This window comes from Mauremys reevesii, unplaced genomic scaffold (assembly GCF_016161935.1).
Source record: "Mauremys reevesii isolate NIE-2019 unplaced genomic scaffold, ASM1616193v1 Contig1, whole genome shotgun sequence".
Classification (NCBI taxonomy): Eukaryota; Metazoa; Chordata; order Testudines; family Geoemydidae; genus Mauremys; species Mauremys reevesii.
In genome coordinates this window covers 1,929,171-1,953,460 of record NW_024100715.1, presented here as the reverse complement: position 1 = coordinate 1,953,460, position 24,290 = coordinate 1,929,171, and the positions used below count along the sequence as shown (strand labels likewise).

General features: G+C 54.4%; 2 protein-coding genes and 1 long non-coding RNA gene across 8 annotated transcripts in view; 2 read left to right on the top strand and 1 right to left on the bottom strand.

Annotated features, from left to right (window-relative positions):
- The window catches only part of DDR1 (discoidin domain receptor tyrosine kinase 1), a 45,536-nt gene extending 41,536 nt beyond the window's left edge, over positions 1–4,000 (bottom strand). Inside the window, exon 1 of one of the 2 annotated variants that reach the window (XM_039517305.1) lies at positions 3,866–4,000. The gene's annotated coding sequence lies outside the window, so the exon portion shown is untranslated. The remainder of the gene's footprint in view (positions 1–3,865) is intronic. The other variant, XM_039517306.1, reaches the window with a different exon arrangement.
- LOC120392508 lies at positions 2,427–9,785 on the top strand. 5 transcript variants are annotated; one of them, XR_005591706.1, is made up of 4 exons: positions 2,427–2,604; positions 3,724–4,026; positions 5,297–5,611; positions 8,427–9,785. It is a non-coding gene; the product is annotated as an uncharacterized LOC120392508 (long non-coding RNA). The 5 variants fall into 5 exon arrangements; XR_005591708.1 differs by having other exon boundaries at positions 2,430–2,604; positions 5,297–5,421; XR_005591707.1 differs by having other exon boundaries at positions 2,431–2,604; positions 5,297–5,400.
- A 4,749-nt stretch (positions 9,786–14,534) lies between these two features.
- Positions 14,535–20,396, top strand: LOC120392383. The gene is made up of 3 exons (XM_039517098.1): positions 14,535–16,702; positions 17,959–18,443; positions 19,356–20,396. The coding sequence occupies exons 2-3, from the start codon at positions 17,990–17,992 to the stop codon at positions 19,826–19,828; spliced, it is 927 nt and encodes a 308-aa protein (XP_039373032.1). The 5' UTR covers positions 14,535–16,702; positions 17,959–17,989; the 3' UTR covers positions 19,829–20,396.
- Positions 20,397–24,290: the final 3,894 nt, after the last annotated feature.

The window sequence follows — 24,290 nt, the reverse complement described above, 5'->3', positions numbered from 1 at the left end:
GCAGGGATGTTTCTCCGCTGGGGTCATGGGAGCGGCCGGGTGGGAAATCGGAGTTGGCCTCGGCTGACTGGGCCCCGGGGAGGGGGGCTACCCAGGAGCCCCTGGCTCAGATCCAGGTCGGGGGCAGGGAGCGGGGGCAGGGGACTGGCCCGGCCCATTTCCAGCTGGCCAGTTCTGCAGCGGGGGAATATCTACCTCCCCTCCCCCCATCCAGCCACTGCTACCCCAACCCCCTGCCCTGAGCCCCCTGCTGCACCCCACACTCCTGCACCCCAACCCCCTGCCAAGCCCCCTGCCTGCACCCCCACCCTCTGGCCCTGCCTGCAATTTCCCCACCTCGTTGTAGCCCCCGGGCCAAAGAGTTTGCCCACCCCTGCCCAGAGCGTGCGGGGAGGGGGGGCCCTACCCGGCAGCCTCTTCCCAATAGGGATTTACCAAGCAGCCAAAGTTTCTCGCTCGAGAGTGACCCCTGGTGCCCAGATCAGGTAGCGCCACCACATCCCCCTGGCTTCATTTTCAATGCAAAATTATAATGTGTGGATCAAACCCACAGACCCCTCTCACCCCCTGCCGGGATCAGACCCCTGGGGCAATCCAGCCCGGCATCCCCCCTCCCCACCCTGCCGGGGTCAGACCCCTGGGTCCCTCCGGCCTGTATCCCCCCCTACCCCCCTGCCGGGATCAGACCCCTGGGTCCCTCCGGCCTGTATCCCCCCTGCCGGGGTCAGACCCCCTGAGTCCATCCGGCCTGTATCCCCCCTACCCCCCTGCCGGGATCAGACCCCTGGGGCAATCCAGCCCGGCATCCCCTCGCCCCACCCTGCCGGGTTCAGACCCCTGGGTCCCTCCGGCCTGTATCCCCCCTACCCCCCTGCCGGGGTCAGACCCCTGGGTCCATCCGGCCTGTATCCCCCCTACCCCCCTGCCGGGGTCAGACCCCTGGGTCCATCCGGCCCGGCATCCCCCCTCCCCGCCCGGATCAGTCCCCTGGGTCCATCCTGCCTGTGTCCCCCCTGATACATTCATACTCATTTTTGCCTCCTATCAAAAATCCCTCCAGTCTCACCCGTCCTGGCCTCTGTGTATGGGGGGGGGGGGCTGAATTCAGGTAATGCCCCCATCCCTGTTAATAAACTAAATGTACCCCAGTGACACTCCCCCCCCCGCAATATACAGATCTAAGTGTGGCTGCAAAATCCCTCCCCTTCCTGCCTCAGTGCCAAGAATGTGCAGGAGCGACCCCTTGTGCCCTGGGGAAGGGGCAGACAGACCTGAAGTCAGGTCACCTGGAGGAGTGAGAGCACAGTGTGTGTGACCCACGAGAGCCCCAGGCCCCATCGCAGAGCAGGACCCCGCTGTGTCAGGTGCTGTACAAAAAGAACAAAGAGCCAGCGAGCTGCCAGGCCAGGCCCCAGCCTCCAGCAGTCAGGGGCTACCCGGGAGCTGGTCCCTGCAGACTGCGGGGGATGTGGCGCTGGAACGGCGCAGCGCCTGGGAACCGCAAGGCGCTGCGGCTCGCTAGCGACGTGCCCCACGGCTCAGGGGTGAGTGGGGGGGCTGATGGGAGCTGGAAAGGGGGCTGCTCTATGCCAGGCTCTGCAGAGGGTGACGGGAGCGAGCACACAAGGGCCCCCGGGTTGGGACTGGGTCCTCGGGGACCTGCTACACGGAGGGACATGGCAGCAGCCGGGAGTCCCCAGGGCGCGTGTGGGGCTCAGAGAGGGGCAGAGGGGAGCCGGGCGGTGGGTGGACTGAGTGAAGGGCCACGAGATGGCAGCAGAGGATCGGAAGGGGGGGCGGCTCTGAGTACAAAGTCATCCCCACCTCTGTCTGCCCAGCCCCCCCACCCCCTTCCCTCCCTGCATCCAGCCCCCACCCCTCCCTCTGCCTGTCCTGCCCCCCCTCCCTCTGCCTGCCCAGCCCCCCACCTCCTTCCCTCCCTCTGTCCAGCCCTCCCACCCTTCCTCTGCCTGCCCTGCCAGCCCCCACCCCTTCCCTCCCTGCATCCAGCCCCCACCCTCTGCCTGCCCAGCCCCCACCCCTTCCCTCCCTGCATCCAGCCCCCACCCTCTGCCTGCCCAGCCCCCACCTCCTTCCTCCATGCATCCAGCCCCCACCCCCTCTGCCTGCCCAGCCCCCACCCCCTTCCCTCCCTGCATCCAGCCCCCCCACCCGCCCTCTGCCGGTCCTGCCAGCCCCCCCCCGGCTGTCCCCAGCGGGCGGGTCTCTCGGGGGGAGGGGGGGGGGCGCTTCCCCGCCTCCCGTTCACTGACCAGCCCAGCTCCATCCGGCCCCAGCGCGGGGCGGAGCCCTCCCACCCCGCGTCCCCCAATCCCAGCCCGCCCCCGGCTGCCGGCCCAGCAGGAGGCCGGGAAGCCAGCCAATGGGAGGAGGGGGCCCTGCCTGCTGTTGGCACTCGCGCCCTCCCGGCATGCTTTGCGGCGCGGACGGCCCTGGAGCCGGCTCAGGGGGCACCCGGGGGGCCGGGAGGATCCGCTGGCATCGTGCCCCAGGGCAGGGGGCCCCGGCTCGGGAGGGCCCGGCCCGGCAGCGGGGAGCCTGGGGACTGGTGCGGGAGCGGCCGGCCTGAGCGAGAGCAGCGGGGTGAGCGGTTTGCACCGGGGAGGTGGGGGCCAGCCCGCGGCTGTGCTCGGCGCTGCACAGAACGACGAGACCCCCCGCGGCCGGCGGCTGCGGGTCCCGGTGACCCCCCCCCCCAGCTCCTCTCTGGAACTGCCCGTCGCTAAATCCCGGTTCTCACGCCCGCCCCGCCCTAGGGCCCAGCTGCTCGGCTGTTTCCCTGTGTTGCCCCAGGAGCCCCGCTCCGGAGCGGCTCGTCCCGGGACCCAGCGATCTCCAGGTGACCGAGCCGAGGGGGCTGCCCGAGACACCTGCCGTCACCATGGACCTAGATCAGCCCTGAGAGGCCCGGCTGGACAGAGCTAGAGACCCCGGGGGGGGGGGGCTAGTGGTTAGAGCAGGGGGGGCGGGGCTGGGAGCCAGGACGCCTGGGTTACCACCCTGGCTCTGGGAGGGGGGTCAGCCTAAGGGCAGGGGTGAGCCAGGACTCCTGGGTTCTGTTTTAACCCAGTGTCCTTGAATGTTCTTACTGTGGCTGGGAATTGCGGGCTGCCTGTTTCTCACCAAGGTGAGAAAGGGTTAATCCCTGGCTTTCCCGTGGCATGCTGGGAGTTGTAGTCCTTAGGGCGTGAGATTAAGGGGGTGCTCATTCCTTCCCCCCTCCCCCCCCCCACCCCCGAAGCGCTGGGGTCGGTTTTGTGGTGCCTGGTTGAGTAACCTCAGCCAATGAAACCACAGGAGCCTGAACAGGGGCACCCTGTGCTGCCAGCCCGGACACCTGGGTCCCCCTTCCCTGTCCTCCCTGCATCCCATTCCCTCTCTTCTCTCTGATCCCATAGGGGTGCGCGCCCTGCACTGCCCTCCCGGACGCCTGGGTCCCCTCTCGGTCTCCATGCCCGGGGGGAGGGGGCAGGACTCCCTGCAGTAGCCTCCCCCAAAGGCGTGCCCGTCCCCTGCACTGTGCGGGCACGTAAGAACCGGAGGCAAAGCACTGAAAGGAACGAATAACGGGCCAGCTGCTCCCTGGGCTGCTCCTGTATCTTCCCTTCCTACACGTCCCCCTGCAAGGGCTGGCTCTCTCACGGGGGGGGCTTGCCTTATTTGTACCCTTTTGTGCCACACGTCTCCCCTCTGCTGCAGCAGGATGGCTGATGTCCCTGCAGGGTGCCCTCGGCATGGAGTCCCCATGACAACGAGATGTGGCTTTCCAGGGACACCAATTCCTAGCTCCAAATCTGCAAGGTCCCAGCCTGCCTTGCAAGGTGGGGGGGCAGGGATCACTCACCCTGCTGCTGAAATGCAGCCACCTCTGGGGTGGGACGCACTGGAGAGGACGTTGCCGCAAACCCTGCTGCGTGGATGCTGAACTCCCAGGAAGCAGACAGGGCGGTAGGAATGTGAGAGCAGCAGTTGTCACCGGTTCACAGCAGCGAACAGTTTTGTCTGGTAAGTTTAAAAACAACAAACCCCAAGGCAGTGAATAGCTGAGACGTTGTGACCTTGAACTGCATGCTGCTCCGCAGTGGGGCAGAGGGGTGTGGGGCAGGGGATGCTCCCGCCTTAGCACACGGTGCCCTCCCACAAAGGCGTGCCTGGACCCCCCGTGTTCGGGTGCGTAAGAACCGGAGGCAGATTAACCGGAATGGAGAGTTACCGACGGGGTAGCCGGAATCGGAGCTGCTCAGGTGTCTTTATTCCAACAACACATTCAGTACTGGGGACTGGCCGGCTCAGAAGGGTGGGGAAATGGGGCACAGGCCCTTTCCCCTCTAGGGGGCATTGGCCCTGACCCCAAGGCAGGGGACTGGCCGGCTCAGGAGGGTGGGGACATGGGGCACAGGCCCTTTCCTCTAGGGGCATTGGCTCTGACCCCAAGGCAGGGGACTGGCCGGCTCAGGAGGGTGGGGAAATGGGGCACAGGCCCTTTCCCCTCTAGGGGGCATTGGCTCTGACCCCAAGGCAGGGGACTGGCCGGCTCAGGAGGGTGGGGAAATGGGGCACAGGCCCTTTCCCCTCTAGGGGGCATTGGCCCTGACCCCAAGGCAGGGGACTGGCCGGCTCAGGAGGGTGGGGAAATGGGGCACAGGCCCTTTCCCCTCTAGGGGGCATTGGCCCTGACCCCAAGGCAGGGGACTGGCCGGCTCAGGAGGGTGGGGAAATGGGGCACAGGCCCTTTCCTCTAGGGGCATTGGCCCTGACCCCAAGGCAGGGACTGGCCGGCTCAGGAGGGTGGGGAAATGGGGCACAGGCCCTTTCCTCTAGGGGCATTGGCCCTGACCCCAAGGCAGGGGACTGGCCGGCTCAGGAGGGTGGGGAAATGGGGCACAGGCCCTTTCCCCTCTAGGGGGCATTGGCCCTGACCCCAAGGCAGGGGACTGGCCGGCTCAGGAGGGTGGGGAAATGGGGCACAGGCCCTTTCCCCTCTAGGGGGCATTGGCTCTGACCCCAAGGCAGGGGACTGGCTGGCTCAGGGGAGTGGAATCACACCCCCTTGAACCGGGGTGTGCTGCTCACTAACCCATGGGGCACCCCTGCCCACACAACCGAGGATCCCGTCCTTCCCACCCCCCACAGCAAAGCCGAGTCACTGCCTGGGGGGCTCATCCGGGGCACCCCCATAACGCTGTTACATCCAGCCCCCCTCCACCAGGGCAAAGCCTGTGTCTGCAGGGCTCTCCCCACCCCCTGCTCCTAACACACCTTCCTTCTCGCCTAGGCTCTCGGGACCCGGCTGGCACGAGCCGAGGGAGACCCAACGGATTCTGCCACCAGCAGCCAGAGCCAGCCAGGAAGACGGGAACGAATGGGGGGGAGAAGGAGGTGCAATAAAAGCCCTGACCAGTGGGTGGTGCCCTCGCTCTGTACACAGCCCAGCCAAGATAATGGAGCCGGGGGTGGATACTAACCACCAGCCACTGCCCTTGCTGCAGGCCTTAAACAGCCTGAAGAGGGGAAATTGCAATACAAGCACTGGCCACTGGGGGGCACCCGTGGTGTGCAGTGTTGAGCTGGGAATTCAGTGCTAGGAGAGGTGTGATTATCTCTTCTTTCCCCCCCCCCCCCCATGCTCCCATCCCCCACAGGGGATCCCAGTACAGCCAGATTCACCCTCACCCCTCCACACTTGGACTTGAACAGCCCCCTCCACACGTCTCGATTAGAGCCACATTCCTCTCAAACCCCTCGCGTATGGGGGACCGGTAGGGCCCTCTGTGAAATGGGGATAACGCCGCTGACCTGCCTAGTAAAGCACTTTGCGATCTGATGAGGGGCACTGGCTGGGAGCACCGTGGGGGGAGACACAGAATCTCCCCACAGGGGATTGGGTTGGGGCAGAGCAGCCACCAGGGCCTGGAGAGCAGAAAGACCATCCCCCTGGCAAAGTGCCCTGCCCCCATCAGCCGGGGGCAGGGCAAATCTGAGAGTGGGAAATGACCCAGAGCACCAGAACCCCCATGTGTGTCCCCTCCTTGGGCCCTCTCCACCCCCACCCCAAGTCTCTCCCCTCCTGGGCTCCTCGTTGGTGGTGAACATCAGCTGACACGGACTCATTTTGATCTCGCCCAGGGAGGTTTCTATAGTTTTGTCTTGATACAGCCCCTGGGCATGGGCAGCGACATGCGGCGAGTGGGGGGCGCCCTCCCCATCTAGACTCGGACTCACACCAGCCTGGTTGGCCCAGCTCAGCCAGGTGGCCACCAGCTGCTGCGTGGAGGATGCGAGAGCCGGGGTGGGGCTGACCATGGTTTAGCTTCCCCCTGGTCCCAGCCAGGCTGTACCAAACCCCAGCTCTTAGACCCAGCCCCTCATGGGGACGTGGGTGCCCAACTCCCCAGGGGCATCTAAAAACCCTGGAGGAGCTGGGCCTTAATTACATTGGAAAAAACTTCATTATCCAGGATGGGAGACTCCGGCCAGCCCAGAGCACCCTCCTGGCCATGTTCAATGCCATTATAATGCACTGCCCCAGAGCACCCCCACCCCCCATTCAATGCCATTATCACACACTGCCCCAGAGCATCACTCACCCCGCTCTGGCTCACACTGCTCCTTGGTGCTGGTGAGGCAGCTCCTCCGGCCAGAAACTCTTGCCCAGGGCAGCTGAAGTCCAAACTGAACACAAAGGACTGTACAGCCCCCACTGTGCCTCAGTTCCCCCAGCAGCAGCAGCTCCCTTGTGGGGCCAGCTGCCTGGACACCCAGCTCCTTGTGAACCAGCTTCGGTTCCACCACACCCTTGTTCTCCCCAGGCGAGGTCCCCTGGCCTGGTGTAATCCCAGCAGCCGCTGGCCCTGCTAGGCTCTGGGCTTTCAGGCCCACTCCCAGCTGGGCCCTGGGCTGGCTGATGAGGATCAGCTGGGGCTGGGATGTGGGGATGAGCCCAGCTCCCCTTAAAGGGCCGGCCAGCCCGGGACAGCAGTTCTCTTGCCAGTGGGTAGGTGGGAGGAGATTGTGAGCGGACGGTTTGATGGGACGGTTTGATGCAGGGGGAGTGAAAGTCGGGGGTTACGTGCTATCAGGTGCCTAAGGAGCTGAAGGGTTGTAAACATTAGCAGCTGGGGTGGGGGTGTTTTCTGGGGAGCTGGCTCAGGGTTGGAGTGGAGGGCAGGGTAGGTCGTGCCTCAGTACAGGGAGCTTAAAAAGTTTTGCCGCAGCACAGAGAAGCCATTAGCCTCTGTTTGTTCCTTTCTTAAACCTCATCTCCAAGGTGGGGGTCATGCCCCAGGCTCCGAACCCTTCCCCACCCTGGATCAGATCATTTTTAACCAGGTGAAGGCGCTGGTCTGTATAATGACCACAGAGGGGACGTAGGTGACAGGGGCTGCTATTCTATATAATGACCGGGGGGGCGGGGGGGGGGAAAGGAAGGAATATGGGACAGAAAGCAGGGACAGCTGTACTGGCAGTGACGGCACGGGGGATATGGGATGGGAAGCAGGGACAGCTGTACTGGCAGTGACCGCACGGGGCGACGGGGGATATGGGACGGGAAGCAGGGACTGCTGTACTGTGCAGTGACCGCACGGGGGCAGCCAGGGCGCCAATGATGGGGAAAGGTACCTAGGGTATCATAGACAAGTTTGCAAGTGATGCCTATAGCTGAGGTTGCCAGGCAGGTCTCACTGTAAATCCCTGTTTTCAGGTGCGTAGGCCTTTGCCAAATGTTAGCCCTTTGGGGTAAAATGTCCCATGCTGGATGTCTGCCTCAGACTGATGTATTTGGGGGGAGCAAAACCAAATGATTTTGTTCGGTTTTGGATTTCTTTGAAAAGGGAAAATTTAGAGAAAATCACGTACATTTCCATGTTCCAAAAATACCAATTTTTGCCCACCCCCCAAAATGTGTTAAAAAAATTCCTCCCAGCTCCAATTCTGAGGCCCCTTTCCACCGCCAGGACGGTGCCAAGCAGTCTGAGGCATGTCTACACACATTAGCATATGTGCAACGTGCCTTGGGCAGCACGTGACCAGATTCAGCACTGAATTCGCTTTGCTGATCGGATCATTTGTTGGCCTGGTCTGGTTACCGTCGTGGAGTGTGACGTGAACGCTGATCCCTTCGCCTCATGTCTATACTACAGCTCAGCGCTGTAATTTGTACACGCACTAGCTCTGCTCCAGCTGAGCTCACCTAAAATGAGCCTGTTCTAGCCAGTTGGCCACGCTGCCTCCCTAGCACCGTGGTGAATCAGGGCCAAGCTGCCACAAATACCTCCTCCCTCAAAATAAATTTCTCCCTCTTTTCACAAGCATTATTCACTAACTTCCCTTTGGTGCCTGTCATTATATCCCAGCACCTGACAGCTGTCCATGAAGGGATCCTCACCTTCACTCTCCTGTTACAGATGGGGAAACTGAGGCACACAGTGACCTTGTCCAAGGTCATACCGGGAGTCTGCGGTGGAGCTGGGAATTGAGGCCAGATCTCCCGAGTCAAAGCCCAGTGAAAGCTTAGTGCATCCACGCCGTGCAGTACGAATGAAATACTTTCTATTCCAGGAGTAACCAGGGAGGACTTAAACAGCAGCTGCTACAGCTAAACACTTTCAGATCTGCAGGACCTGGAAAGCTTGTACCCGAGTGATGTAAAAGAATTGGCTGAGGAGCTCATTGAGCCATTAATGTTGGTATTCAGAGTTTTTTAAACACCGGGAAAGTCCCAGGGGACTGGGCAAAACACGACCATTGTGCCAGTATTTTAAAATGAGAAATGAGATGACTTAGGTAACTAGAGGCCAGGGGTCAGTCAGCACCCTGGCAGGCCGGGCCAGTTTGTTTATCTGCCGCGTTGGCAGGTTCGGCCGATCACGGCTCCCACTGGCCGCGGTTCACCCTTCCAGGCCAATGGGGGAGGCGGGAAGTGCCGCAGCCCGAGGGATGTGCTGGGAGCCGCGATCGGCCGCCCCCTGCTATAGACTGTTTAGCCTGACATCAGTCCTGGACACAGTCACCGCAGTATTCCCCGTTTTGTAGTTGTGCACTTGAGTTTTCCTTCCTGAAGGGTTAAAATCCATGTGCATTATATACCAACCTGGTATATGGATTGTGCCAGCTCTTTTTTTAGACCCAAAGTCCAGAGTTTGGTCAACAGACCAGAGGCCCAGCAAATAGTGATTAGCTAAGGGAAAGCCGGGTAAACAAGATAACTGCCTTTGCTAAGACATGCGTGGTCAGTAGAAATGCCAGATGTTGAAGCAATAACTGAATAATTATGTTTCATCCAATGTTTCAAATTGAACAAAGGATCCCTGTTCCTATTGTGTCAGTCTCTTCTGAAGGGAAGGTTCTTCCCACAGATCCAACCTTGAGTATATGAAAAGTTGGCACATGTCAGTATAAGATATGGCCTCCTTCCACCTCCCTTCCCAGGGACCAGTGCCTGCCTTAAGACATGAAGGGGACAATCTTTATTGCCATATACTTTCACTGTTTCTTTGCTTTAACCCCAAGGAATGTACCTGGTGGACAATCAGAGGAGTTGCTCCATTCCTATGGACCCCAAATCAGAATTCAACATAGATATTTTATACTAATAACATTTTATCAAAGTATTAATTAAATGTTAATTTGCTAACTGGATACCATCGGCAGAGACATTATGTAACCTGTTAACCACTGGCTAATGTGCTATCTTGTCTTGCTGCAAAACCTATCCGGGGGTGTGGAACTGCCCACCCCGTCACTTTCCCCCACCCACGGAAAATCTATATATTCTATTGTAATCAATTGATTGACAGTGTCTTTGAGCCTAATAAGCCAGGTGACACTCCACCAGCGCTGTGTGTAATAAACTCCTATGCTTGACCTCTACCCGGTGTGGATTTATGTCCTTCACTATGTCTATCCTAGAGCTGAGGAGAGGAGTGCAGTAAAACCCAATTTTCTCTCACTGGACATTTTTTGACAAGCCCTAAATGTGACCTGGCTCTGTCCTTTCCGCGGGTATCTTGGCCGCCATTTCTAAGACCTCCCCGTACGCTGCTCAGAGAGTAGCCCAGGAGCTGCAAGAATCCACCGGACTCTATGAAACCAACATATGCAAATGGAAATTTGCACGTGCACCAAGCAGGAGGAAGAAATCAAGGAGGCGATCAAGGCCAATGGAGGGAGAATTAAAGAGACTGACGAGAAACCAGCTGAGCTTTCAGCATGGCTGGCAAAGATGAAGGAAAAGCAGAAGAAGCAGAGGAACCATGTCTGCCTCTTGGCCCTGTAGGTCAGGAAGGTGACGGTGAAGACTCTGCCTATGGGACTTCCTGGGTCCTTTTGGAAATAATTGTGAAGTTGTGACTGGAAAATTGGGGCCAGGAGTTGTGGCAGTTCTTGGTTGGAGAGGAAACAAGGGGCCATGTTGGGAAGCTAACTGATATCGTTCGGTTTAGGGCCGGGCCTTGTTGGGAAGCTGACTGGTACCGTTTGGTTTAGGGCCGGGCCTTGTTGGGAAGCTGACTGGTACCGTTTGGTTTAGGGCCGGGCCTTGTTGGGAAGCTGACTGGTACCGTTTGGTTTAGGGCCGGGCCTTGTTGGGAAGCTAACTGGTACCGTTCGGTTTAGGGCCGGGCCTTGTTGGGAAGCTAACTGGTACCGTTCGGTTTAGGGCCGGGCCTTGTTGGGAAGCGAACTGATACTGTTCGGTTTAGGGACAGGCCTTGTTGGGAAGCTAACTGGTACCGTTCGGTTTAGGGCCGGGCCTTGTTGGGAAGCGAACTGGTACCGTTCGGTTTAGGGCCGGGCCTTGTTGGGAAGCTGACTGATACCGTTCGGTTTAGGGCCGGGCCTTGTTGGGAAGCTGACTGATACCGTTCGGTTTAGGGCCGGGCCTTGTTGGGAAGCTGACTGGTACCGTTCGGTTTAGGGCCGGGCCTTGTTGGGAAGCTGACTGATACCGTTCGGTTTAGGGCCGGGCCTTGTTGGGAAGCTGACTGATACCGTTCGGTTTAGGGCCGGGCCTTGTTGGGAAGCTGACTGGTACCGTTCGGTTTAGGGCCGGGCCTTGTTGGGAAGCTGACTGGTACCGTTCGGTTTAGGGCCGGGCCTTGTTGGGAAGCTGACTGGTACCGTTCGGTTTAGGGCCGGGCCTTGTTGGGAAGCTGACTGATACCGTTCGGTTTAGGGCCGGGCCTTGTTGGGAAGCTGACTGGTACCGTTCGGTTTAGGGCCGGGCCTTGTTGGGAAGCGAACTGGTACCGCTCGTTAGGTTTAGGGCGGGCCTTGTTGGGAAGCTGACTGGTACCGTTCGGTTTAGGGCCGGGCCTTGTTGGGAAGCTGACTGGTACCGTTCGGTTTAGGACCGGGCCTTGTTGGGAAGCGAACTGGTCCCGTTCGGTTTAGGGCCGGGCCTTGTTGGGAAGCGAACTGATACCGTTCGGTTTAGGGCCGGGCCTTGTTGGGAAGCTGACTGGTACCGTTCGGTTTAGGGCCGGGCCTTGTTGGGAAGCGAACTGGTACCGTTCGGTTTAGGGCCGGGCCTTGTTGGGAAGCGAACTGGTACCGTTCGGTTTAGGGCCGGGCCTTGTTGGGAAGCGAACTGGTACCGTTCGGTTTAGGGCCGGGCCTTGTTGGGAAGCGAACTGGTACCGTTCGGTTTAGGGCCGGGCCTTGTTGGGAAGCGAACTGGTACCGTTCGGTTTAGGGCCGTCCACAAGGCCAAAACAAGGATTTTCAGAGTTGAGTCGGGCCCAGTGCGGAGGGAAACGTGACATGTCAGTTGGCCACATTCTGATCTCACTTTCGCCAAGTTTACACAGGGGCCTCTGAGATCAGTGACTGTAGTGGAGTCACTGTCCCATATGCCAGCCCACCCTCATTATCAGCAGCCGTCTCCCCTTCACCCTCCCGCTGACCAGAGCAAATCATCCAGAGACTCGGGCTGCTGGAGGAGCAGGTGGGGAACTGAACATTGAAGCTGTCGATCCAAGCGGGGCTGTATTGGGGTGCAGTGTGGGACATGGCAGGAGGAGACAGGGCCAGCCGCGCCCATTCCCCTTTTAGCCCGTTCTCTAAGGGCCGAGGACGGAGGTCTATTGCTTCTTCCGTGGAAATCGGCAGTGTTTGAGGTTCATAGGAACTCACCCCATATTTACAAAGCTCTGACATATGTGAACCGGGCACTTCCAGGGGTGTGTTAATTTTTTCCCAGGAATCAAGATTGATCAATCCACTGGTTAATGATTGCCAAGCCGTTTGGTCCTTGGAGAAAGCGCTGGACAAGATTAACTGGTTACAGTGAGTGAAAGTGGGAGTCAGGACACCTGAGTCTGTTCCCAGCGCTGGGGAAAGAGGGGTCCAGCGGGTTAGATCAGGGGAATCCAGTAAGATGGGGGGCTGTAGCCTGGAAAGCAGTGACATTCTCAAGGACTTTGGGGCCATAGAAGCCAACCGAGCATGAATTCCCAATGCCGTGCTGTGGCTAAGAGCACTAATGTATAAGCTGGGGAATACCGGAGTAGGGACGTGGTGCTACCTCTGTATACGACATTAGTGCGGCCGTTACTGGATACGGGTCCTATTCTGGTGTCTGCCTTTCAAAAGGGACATTTTATTAATTGGAAAGAGTTCAGAAAAGAGCCAGAAAAGGTCTGAAAAACCACTCATACAGTGAGAGACCAAAGGAGTTTAATCTCTTTAGCTCATGGAGGAGAAGGTTAATAGGTGATGGTCAATAAGTACCTATGCAGGGAGAAGATTTCTGGCAGCAGAGACTCTTTAATTTATTGGACGAAGGCTAAACGAGATGCAATGGCTGGAGACTGAAGTTAGACAAATTCAGCTTAGAAATAAGGTGAACATTTGCAGGGTAATGAAGAGTCGGAACAATTTCCCTAGGGATGTGATGGATTCTTCATCACTTGGAGTCTTTACGCCTAGATACCTTGGGTGTTTCAAAAGAGCTCTGCTCCAATTCACTGGGAAGTCGTTGGATCTGAACACGGGCTGAGATTCTCTGGCCTGTGCCATGCGGGAGGTCACAGAAGATGAACATTACGATCCCTTGTGGACTTATACAACTATGAATTCAGGAATCCGGGCTGTATCCCCTACCCCCTCAGTGCCTTTCACCCCCAACCAGCTGACCATGTAATAGGACGCTGAGAGAGAGGGGAAGGTGTGTGGGAAGTGTGAATATGCAAAGTCATCTCATAGGACGTGGGTTGCAAGCACGTAACTTTTGCTTCTTCAGGTGGCTCTGCATATTCCCACTTGTGGGTAGTTTGACCCTGCAGTGCTGAACAAACTCACGGGGGGAGTGGAGTCCTAATCCAAGTAGGACTGTAACCCTGCTCTGTCACATTTGGCATCCATCCCAGAAGCAAGATCCAGCTTGTGATGGCTACTCACTGTGTGCTCTCACGTCCATGTAGCAGCCTTGCAAATTTTCCTAATAGCAAGTTTCAGTGAAGCAAAAGATGTTGCTTATATGGCTCTAGTCAAATGAGACCACACAACCGGCAGGGCTAACTCATAACACTGCACTATGCTTCATTTAACCCACCTAGAAATAATCTGCCCGGGCACATTATGACCCCTATGATTTTAAGCATAAGAAAAAATGTCTAGATGACTTCCTAAAACTTCTAGTTCTATCTAAGTAGCAAGCAAGAGCTGCCTAGCATCTAAAGACTCCCCTTTATTAACATGATGTTTCAGAAAGAAAACCAATAATTTAATTGTCTGATTGCTATGGAACTCAGGGCCGCCCAGAGGGGGGGGCAAGTGGGGCAATTTGCCCCGGGCCCAGCATGGGCCCCCACAAGAGTTTTTTGGGGCCCCTGGAGCGGGGTCCTTCACTCGCTCCGGGGGCCCCGGAAAACTGTCGCGGGGCCCTGGTCCCCGGAGCTTCTTCGCTCCCGGTCTTCGCTGGCGGGGGGGTCCTTCCGCTCCGGGACAGAAGGACCCCCCCACCACCGAATTACCGCCGAAGCGGGACCCTCCGCCGGAGTGCAGCTGGGTCTTCGGCGGTAATTGGGCGGCGGGGCGGGGGGTGCTCCTTCCTTTCCAGGACCCACCGCCTAAGGGCCCGGAGGACCCGCGGTGGGGGCTGCACTTCGGCGGCGTCCTGCTTCGGCCGTAATTCGGCGGCGGGGGGTCCCCGCTGTGGGTCTTTGGGGCACTTTGGCAGCGGGTCCCGGAACGCAAGGACCCCCCCCCTGCCGCCGACTTACCGCCAAAGCGGGGCCCCCCACCGCCGAAGACCCCGGGCCCCTGGAATCCTCTGGGCAGCCCTGATGGAACTTAGACACTATTTTATTCGTTCATATTTACTCGTTCATATTTCGACCTATTCGTGATGACTCAAGAAACTGCCTGGCAGCAGGATTGTCTGGCTATGTAGATCAGGGATAATAGATCACAGGGATCGCAGTGATCATAGATCAAGTTATGGGATCAGGTCCAAGAGCCACCTTATCTCTGTGAACCTTCATAAACAGCGGGTCAGCCATCAGTGCACACAATGCACCAACACTTCCAGCTGACCTAATCGCCGTAAGGAGCACTGCTTTAGCTAATACATAAATAAGATAAAGAACAATCCGCTGTGGATCCAAAGGGTGATCACATAAATCTAGGTAAGCATGAAACCGGATCTCTTAGAGGATACATGTTGGATAACCCTCCATAAACCTTTGAACAGTAGCATGTGCAAACTGCTGTGCCATTGACCAAAACACGGCAAGCTGAAATAGCAGCCAGATGAACTTTTACAGAAGAATTAGACAATCCTGCAGACTTTAAATATATTAAATATTCCAAAATACAGGCTATGGAAGCTGCCCTTGGAGAGTTAGATTTTTAGAATTAGCAGAACATTCTGCACAAAGGAAGAACATGACTGCAAGTCTGCTCAAAGTCAGATGACCCAAGCTATCTGATGAAGCCACGGCAGATCTGGATGAAGAACCCTGCTTTGTTGCTGCGACAAAATATCTGGAGAGACAAAGTGTGGGAGGTGATATCTTTTACTGGACCAACTGCTGTTGGGAAAGAGACACGCTTTCGAGCTACACAGAGGAACACGCGTGTCCCATCCATTGGACAGCTGAAGCCGGTCTGCGTACCACGGCTGTCTCGGCCAAGTTGGAACAATCGATATAATTTTAGCCTTGTCCTGACAAATCTTCTTTACTACTTACTGAATCAATGGAAACGAGGGGGCAAGCCTGCAGCAGGTCTTTTCCTCATTGTAGAAGGAGCGTCTACATTAACGGTCCCTCCCAGCTCTCGAACAGAAAAGGAGACACTTTTTGTTGATTTCCATTGCAAACAGGTTTACACGGGGTTGACCCCACTGGGAATAGCTGCCTTGAACTACCCGATCCTTCAGAGACCACTCATGAATTTGAGAATTGTCCCCGCTGAAATGATCTGCCAGCACATGGGTTTCCCCTGCTAAATGCAGGATCCACTGGACAGATCCCATGAAGAATGCGCCAATCCCATAACTTGCCCTCTTTAGCACATAACTGGAGCGAGTGAGCTCCACCTTGTTTGCTCACGTGATGAGAGCAGTTGAATTGTCCATTACCACCTTCCCTTGTACGTGTCAGAGAAACGCTCTGAGACCCAAACAAGTGGCCCTTCATTCCAACACATTGTTGTGCATTTTCTTGCAAAGTTGTGACCCTAGATTATACACTGAACAAAATGGGCTTCCGTCCAGGGTAGGAAGTGTTCTACATTATCATCACCAATGGCAAAGGCGGATTGAACAGAACACTCCTGAGAACACTTGACCTGTTCATCCACCATCTCAGGGAACCCAGAACATCCGGAGTCATGGTGACGTACATATGAGGGCTGTCCTCATTGGGCGTGTAAACTCCAGACATCCAGTGCTGTGTGGGCTGCATTTGTGAAATCACTTCTAGTTTTAACTTGTCCGCTGGATGAGTTCTATTGCCAGCTCTGAGAGGAGAGCATGAAGAAGGGGGTGCTGAATACTGGTCACTTACCCAGCAGGGTGTGGAAGGAAAGGGCAGTTTGCAATAGGGGCCAATGTCACTGGCCTGACACCATGGCCAGTTTCACTAGCTCGGCCGGCTGGCTCAGGAAAGGGTTACAGCCCCAGAGCAGGACCAGTGGTGTTTGCCAAGCCGAGTAGGAGAGGCCCGGCGAAGAGGGACATATGGCCAGCCTGGGGAAATATGGAGTCACGCCCAGGATGTAACTCCAATTGCTGGGCATAGGAGCAGCAGCTGTTAGTCCCTGGAACCATATGGAAGAGGAAGGACTGTCAGTGGTGGGGGTGGGGCTGGCAAGCTAGAAATGGGGAAGTCTCGTCTAGAGATCAGTGCAGGCAGCACAATAGAAGGGTTCAGGGCTCAGGACTCCTGGGTTCCGTGAAGGAGAAGCCTGTGTCCTGCTGGAACTGCATTTTAGGGTGGCAGGAAGGACCCACCCCAGCTGGAATTCACCCAGGGACGTGGACGGTTCGCACCCAAGCGCTGGATAGGCGATCAAAGGTGTTTCCCTACCTGTAAGCTCATTGGACGCTGGGATTTCATGCAGACACACTAACACACCACCAGGCAGTGCCCTTCCTCAACAGAGCCTGTATAAATACCCCCACGACGTGGCACTGGGTTCAGTTACCGACGGGACGAGGTTCGACGTGAACAGAAAGGTAAGAGGGGGGGAGTTACCTGAAGGTCTTTACGGTGGGGACTTGTCTTTTTGTTCTGTGTTTGTACCGTGCCTTCCACAAGGGGTCCTGGTCTCTAACTGGGCACCACCTAGTGCAAATGAATAAACAACAATATTTCGATGCACTTTTGTGGTGGGAACGTGGAGAGCTCAGGGAAGAGCATGGAGGCACTGTGCAGAGCAGGCTGGGGACAGAAAGAGACCAGAATCTATGGACCATAGGTCCAATCCAGGGTAGCAGAGATGGGGGCAGACACCTGGCTAGCTGGACCCACTGCTCTGATCCACGGCAGCATTGGGGGTTCATCGAATCATAGACTCTCAGGGTTGGAAGGGACCTCAGGAGGTATCTAGTCCAACCCCCTGCTCAAAGCAGGACCAATCCCCAGCTAAATCATCCCACCCAGGGCTTTGTCAAGCCTGACCTTAAAAACCTCTAAGGAAGGAGATTCCACCACCTCCCTAGGGAACCCATTCCAGTGCTTCACCACCCTCCTAGTGAAAAAGTTTTTCCTAATAGCCAACCTAAACCTCCCCCACTGCAACTTGAGACCATTGCTCCTTGTTCTGTCAAGGGTTGGAGGATACAGGACTGGTGGGTTCATAGCAGGCTATAGGTGGTCTGATCTGGGGCAGCAATGCAGCAAGAACAGCTGGCTAGACAGAACAAGCCTGATTCAGGGTGATGAATTCAATTGCCACATTCTCATTTCAGTTATAATATTGTAAACCCAGAGCAGATCCACTGAAGTCACGGGGGTGACTCTGGATTTATTCCGGCAGCTCTCAGATCTGAATCTGGCCCTGACTTCATTGGTGACAGTGGAGTCACTCCAGATTTAGACCAGAGCACTGAGATCAGAATCCCACCCCTGACTCCATTGACCCATCTGGATTTACATCAGGGTCACTGAGACCCCATTGACTTTGGTGGAGCTCCACGGATTCACACTAGCTGGAGAGCTAGTTTTCAGAAGTGCTGAACACCCACAGCGGCTCTGCACTTCCTGGTTTTCCAGCACTTGATTTGTGGCATTGAAACACCCAGGTGCAGGAAGGACACAACAAAGATAAGGAACTAATTCCCTTCACAATACTTTTCTGTGTGGGAATTCAGACTTAGCTGTGGAGAGGCGGCCATTGCTGCATGATGCATGGGTCTGGTGGTCTGCGAACCAAGGGGGAGAAAATAAGTGTCTCTTGTCTGTGGTACTGAACGTTCTCTCTTTCATGCAGATCATATGTCCCTGTCTCCGGCTCGCTCAACATGGCTCTTTTGACCCGTGACCAACAAAGTATGATCGCCAGGGGGATGAAGTCTCTGGTGTCTCTGGCCAACAATCTGAGTGTTTCCAATAAAACCCCAGATGTTCACAAGGAGATAAGGGAAGATGCCCACCATGCATGTGAGGAAATTACAGAGGTGGTGGAGCAGCTGGAAAAACAGCTGCTTGCCATCGATGACCAGACCGTGGACCTGATTGACAAAAAATCACAGCTGAACAATGAATTGAATGAAAGAAAATTAAGCCAGGATCTATTACAAATCCAGCTGAAATACAGTGAGAAAACCAATGCCTGTGCCCAAGAAATGCAGAGGACAGCAGAGAAGCACCTGGGGGAGCTCAAGGAGATGCAGAAGAAGGTGAGACAAGAGGAGAAGTGGCATAAAATTGCAAGAAATATCGCCCTGTTGTTCATGCCTCTTTCCACTCTCATGGGTAGGTATCGACCAAGACCGCTCCATTACACAGGGTGCTGCAGGTCATCGGTGCTTTCTCATGTGCCTGCTAGAAAGTCAGCTCAGACTCAGGGGGCAGGGAATAGGACATGGGGCCTTTTAGCTCTTTTGGGTGCAACTCTGCATTTGTCACTCCCCCTCTTCATTCATAGAGACTGAGCTCCTCTCAGTCTGCTAGAGGGGACCCCTCCAGGTCCATAGGAAGGCAAGTTGATGGAGGGGTTTTGTGTGGGGAATGGTGGTGGGGGGGGCTAGCCATGCTCTGATGTGTGTGGGGGGGACACACACAGAGGGCATCAACTTTCACTGTGGAGATTGAACTCACGACTCTGGATCAAACGCCATGAGCTGTCTGAGCTAAGAGACACAGCTCCGTCAGTCGCAGCTAGAGCAGGTTGGAATTTGTTTTTCCTTGTGAAAATGTCAAACTAAATAGCAAAACAGTTGTTTTTGTCCAAATTTTCCAGAGAAATTTTTGATTTTTCAGCAATAAAAAAATCAAACACTGATAACTGAAGTAATTCAATTGTGAAATAGCACAGCAGTGCTTCATGGGAGTTGTTGTTCAGGTGCCTTATGCTCTCATTCACCTTTATAGACTGTGCTCACTAGTCAGACCACATTTCCCATGATGCACCACCAAGTGTGGCCCATAGAAATGAATGGAAATACAAGGAGCAAACTACAACTCCCATGAGGCAACTCAACTTCCATTTGTGGTCCAAATATTTCAGTTTTTGGCTGAAATATTTTGATAAGAGGATGAGATTTTCTGTGGAAAGCAGAGTCTTTAAGAAAAAATAATTTAGGTAAAAACCCAATTTTCTCTCAAAAATAAACCTTTTTTGACCAGCCTTATATGTAACCTGTAAGAATGGCTCTTTCGTTTCAGCTGGGATTGTGGCTGCCATTTTCCAGACCTCTCTGTCCATGGCTCAGAGAACAGCCCAGGAGCTGCAAGGAGCTATCGCCCTCTATGAAACCAAAGTCTCGGAATACAAACAAAATACCTGCAAATGCACCATTGAGAAAGAAGAAATTGAGGTGAAGATTGAGGCCAATAAGAAGAGAATTGACGAGATCAATCAGGAACATTCAGCATCACCAAGGAAGGACGATCAGAAGCGTGTGAGGAAACATGTCGACTTCCTGGGTCGGCTGGCCGAGGAGGTCAAGATAGTCAAGTCAAAGGTGCAGCATGACTCTGACTATGAAATTGCCTGGGAACCTCTGGAAACGATTGCAGAGATGTGGCAGGACAAAGACGGCCAAGAGGTGTTGAACTTTCTGGATCAAGAGGAAATAAGTGCCCTTGTCTGGAAACTAAAGGACTTCACTGAGAAAAGGGCTGGCAATGAGGCCTAGACGAAGGATTTTTAGACCTGAGCTGGGCCCAGTGCAGAGGAGAATGTGATGTGTTAGTGGGTCTGATTCTGATCCCACTTACACCGGGTTTACAATTTGGCCACAGAGATCAGAATCCAGCCCTGACTCCATTAACTTCAGTGCGGTCACTCTGGATTTACACTGGGATACCAGATCAGAATTAAGTTCCAACCTCAGTGACTCCAGATTTATCCTAGGGTAAACTGGAAAACAGATATGTAATGGAAGGGTGTCTCATCTGGTCAGAGTGTGGCCCAGTAAAATCACATAATATGTCACAACCTTTGCATCTGGCTCAGGAAATGCTAAACATACTTACAAAATATTGGGTGAATCTGGGCTCCAGGGAAGTCAATGAGTTTTTCCCATGTTTGCAGTGGGAGAAGATTTCAGACATCATGCGCACTATGTCTTTGCCGGAGATTTGGTTAAGGTCAACAGAACTGCAGCTGAAGCACTCTCAGCTTTTATTGTGGGACAGGGACATATGAATCTTTAACTAAGAAAGCTTTTCTCTGAGGTGTTAGTCGGCATTTGAGTTAAATATAAGGGCTGTCATAATAGTGGGTTTTGAATAAAAATTCCTTTATATCCCTATGAGCTGGGTTTCACTTGCATGGCTATCTGTGATGATACAATGCTGCCATTTCTCCATTCAGCCATAGTCTCCCAGGGAAAACAGGATAGTTAATAACTGGAAGAATATATAAAATAAGAGCTTGTTAAGTTTGCAGTTAACACACAGCTTGGGGGAATGGTTATTAATGATGAGGGCAGGGCAGTCTGGATCACATGGTAAGCTTGGTTCACTTTTTAACACAGTGTTTTAATTAGACTGTGGAACTCATCGTCACAGGAAATCATTGAGGCCAAAAATTAGGAAGTTTATATGGAGAACAAGAACATCTTGAGTTATCATAACAATGATAATACAATTTTGTGGCAGGGATATTAGACCTCAGGCTTCTGGGTTTAAACCACTCTCTAACTATCCGAGATCAGGATGAGATCTAATATAGCAGGTGGGAGTCTGGATTGCAGTTCTATTTCCAACCCTAAGTCAGGACTCCTGGGTTCTGGTCCCCACTGTGGGAGAGAAGTGGGGTCGAGTAGTGGAGGGCACTGGTTATCAGTTCTCCTAGGCTCTATTTTCACCTGTGCCTTTGGATGGTTTCCTGACTTAGGAGAATCTATTTGGAGGGGAATTTTCAGCAGGGATGCGATGAGTGATCTGAGCCAGAACAGAGCCCTCTCTTTATCCTTTGTGGGTTTGAGATCAGGTTTCTTTATCGCCACCCAGGGTCTGGGAGGGGAGTGAGATACCCCCCTCAGCAGCACCCGCTGCAGCACGTCTGTCTTTCTCTGCCTGGATATTGACACTGGCCTCAGCACGTTCAGTAAGGGCTAGTCTACACTTACCAGCTGGGGCGACACGGTGAGTTCGACTTCTCGGAGTTTGAACTATCGCATCTAATCTGGACGCGATAGTTCGAACTCCGGAAGCACTGGGGTCGACTCCGGTACTCCACCACTGCAAACGGCGGTGGCGGAGTTGACCTTGGAGCCGCGGACTTCGATTCCGCGGCGTGTGGACGGGTGAGTAGTTCGAACTAGGGTACTTCGAATTCAGCTACGCTATTCACGTAGCTGAACTTGCGTACCCTAGTTCGACCCCCGCCCTTAGTGTAGACCTGCCCTAAGAGGAAGTCTGGAGAGAAAGTGGCATCCACACACCTGGATGGGTACAGCTCCCTTTTTTGGGCCATTCATCCTCTGCAGGGCACGGCCAAGGACTTTATCCCACCGGGTTGTAAAATTAAACAGGAGATTTACAGCTTCTTCCTTGGAGCGGTGCAGGATTTGATGTTCCCTGGGAGCTCACCATGAGATTTGTCCCCAAGAGGCAAAGAGCAAAAAGAAAATGGGTAAACCAGCTAGCTATGCAGCCTGGGTTCCCAAGCTGATGCTGGAATTGACAGGAAACCCCACCTCCATGGCTCTGAGAAGTCTTTGTTCCCTTGCAAACCTATGTGCCAACACAAAACACTATATTTATCTTAAACTCTCATTTATGATCCTTGCTGATTGGCCAAAGTGCACTGCAAAACACAGAGATGTTTGCAGTAGTTGGTCTGAAGCCAGCTGGGTGAAAAGGGGTTAGCAGAGCTGTGATGTAGCTACCGATGCCTTGTAAAATCTGTGCGTTCTGAAATGTCTCCATAACCTCGTTTGGCCAATTCATTTCATGTGCCAGTGCAAATTTAAAATCCTACTGTGCTGCTACAGTAAAAAGGTTAAAATCCCACGTGAAAAAAATGATGACCTTTTCTGGGGGTAATTTGAAGGTCTAAGGCCAACATTAGAATCTGTGCTGAGTGTCCCAGAGAACACATCTATGAAATTTGAAAATTCTAGCTCCAGTGGGAACATGGCAATCAGTGGTTCGTCCCAGCACAAGAGTCTTTATCATATTTATTAATCCAAAGCCTGGTGAATATTGTCCTAGCAATAGAATGAATGAAGCTTTAAGCTATAGAGATTTGGAGAGTAGAAAAGGGAAATGGGAAAAGAGAACTTCATTGTACTATAGACTCAGAAATTTTTAAGGTCAGAAGAGACCACTGCCATCATCTTCTGAGCGTCTGCAGGACACAGGCCATAGGACTTCCCTGAATTAATTCCTGCTTCAAGTCCCATAGCTGTGGTTGAACTACAGCAAATCTTTCAGAAAAACATCCAATCTTGATTTAAAAATGCCAGTGACAAAGAATCCACCACAACCCTTGGTATTGGTAAGCTGTACCAGTAGTTAATTACCCTCTCACTCTCTTTTTTTTTTTTTAACTTTATTTCTGGTCAACATTTGTCTAGCTTCAACTTCCAGACATTGGATCTTCTTAGACCTTTGTCTGCTAAGCCGAAGAACCTTCTATGATCAAATTTCTATTCCCCAGGTAGGTACTTATAGACTGTGATCAATTCACCACTTAACCTTCTCTTTGTTAAGCTAAGTAGATCGAACTCCTTGCATCTCTCAAGCAGGTTTTCTAATAATTCTTGTGGCTCTTCTCTGAACCCCTCCAACACATCCTTCTTGAACTGTGGGCACCAGAACAGTGCACGGTATTCCATCAACGGCCACCCCAGGGCCAAATACTGAGGTAATACAACCTCCCTTCTGTTACTCGAGATTCCGCTGTTAGTATATCCAAGGATCACATTGGCGCTTTTGGCCAGAGCGTTGCACTGATAGTTCATGTTCAGCTGATTATCCATCACAATGACCCTCAAGTATTTTTCAGTCACTGCTTCTCAGATATATGACCTTGCATTTGGCTGTATAAAAATGTATATTGTTTGCTTGTGTGCAGCTTCCCAAGCAATCCAGATCACTCGGTATCAGGGATCTGCCCTTTTATTATTTACCACCAGGGCTAGCCTTAGGGGTGGGCCACCCGGGCCACTGCCCAGGGATGCTGGTGGTCAAGGGGGTGCTGTGTGGCAGCACAGAGGCGCATGCTGCTGTTGTAGAATCAGAAATGGCTCCCGGCGGTAGGGGAGCACCGTGTGGGGGAGGGGGGATACCCCCTTCTCCATGTTCCTCTGCGGGGGGGAAATCTGGGTAAGTGGTGACACACAGATACTGCTCACCTTGCCCCCACCCCCCAATGTTCCTCTGTGCCCCTAGGGGGCTGTGAGAGCTGCAGCAAGCGCTCCGTGCATCCAGGTCACTTTCTGCACCTGGGCTGCGCTGTGAGCTGAGCATCAGGAACTGCTGCTGTCCTGCCCTCCCCTTATGGAGCGCAGGGGAGGAAAGTGACCTGGATACAGGGAGCCCTGACGGTGCTCCTTGCCACCCCCTCACAGCCCCCTAGGGGGAGCAAGCAGCAGTGCCGGGTGCTCAGTGCATCCAGGTCAGTTTCCCCACACGGGCACAGGAGTGGGGGTGCAGGTGTTGGGGCGAAGGGGCCACAGTGCAGGAATTAGGGGTGCAGAAGGGAGGTGCAGGGTTGGGGTGAAGGGGGAGTGCAGGAGTTAGGGGAGCAGGGGGTAGGGGTTGAGGTGCAGTGTGTGTGTGCAGGGGTTAGAGATAGAGGAGGGGGCAGAGGTTGGGGCGAAGGGGGAGTGGGGAGTCTGGGGAGCTCATGGGGGCCAGGGCAATGGAGGGGGGGGGCACCGCACCCCCAGGGGCCAGAGCACCAAACTACAAGTTCACCCAGGGTGTCATTTTCCCTAAGCCTGGCCCTGTTTACCACTCCCCCAATCTTTGTGTCATCTGCAGACTTTGTCAATAATTATTTTATGTTTTCTTCCATAAAAATATTAAACAGTGTAGGGCCAAGAACTATTCCCTGCGGACCCTCACTAGAAACACACCTGCTCGGTGATGATTCCCTGTTTACAATTACAGTCTGAGCCCTATCAGTTAGCCAGTTTGTAA

Bases quoted from the DNA above. Each gene is read 5' to 3' on its own strand.
- LOC120392383 (XM_039517098.1), top strand. From the start codon at position 17,990: ATGGCTCTTTTGACCCGTGACCAACAAAGTATGATCGCCAGGGGGATG. The intron at 18,444-19,355 runs GTAGGTATCGAC...CTTTCGTTTCAG, and splicing joins GCCTCTTTCCACTCTCATGG to CTGGGATTGTGGCTGCCATT.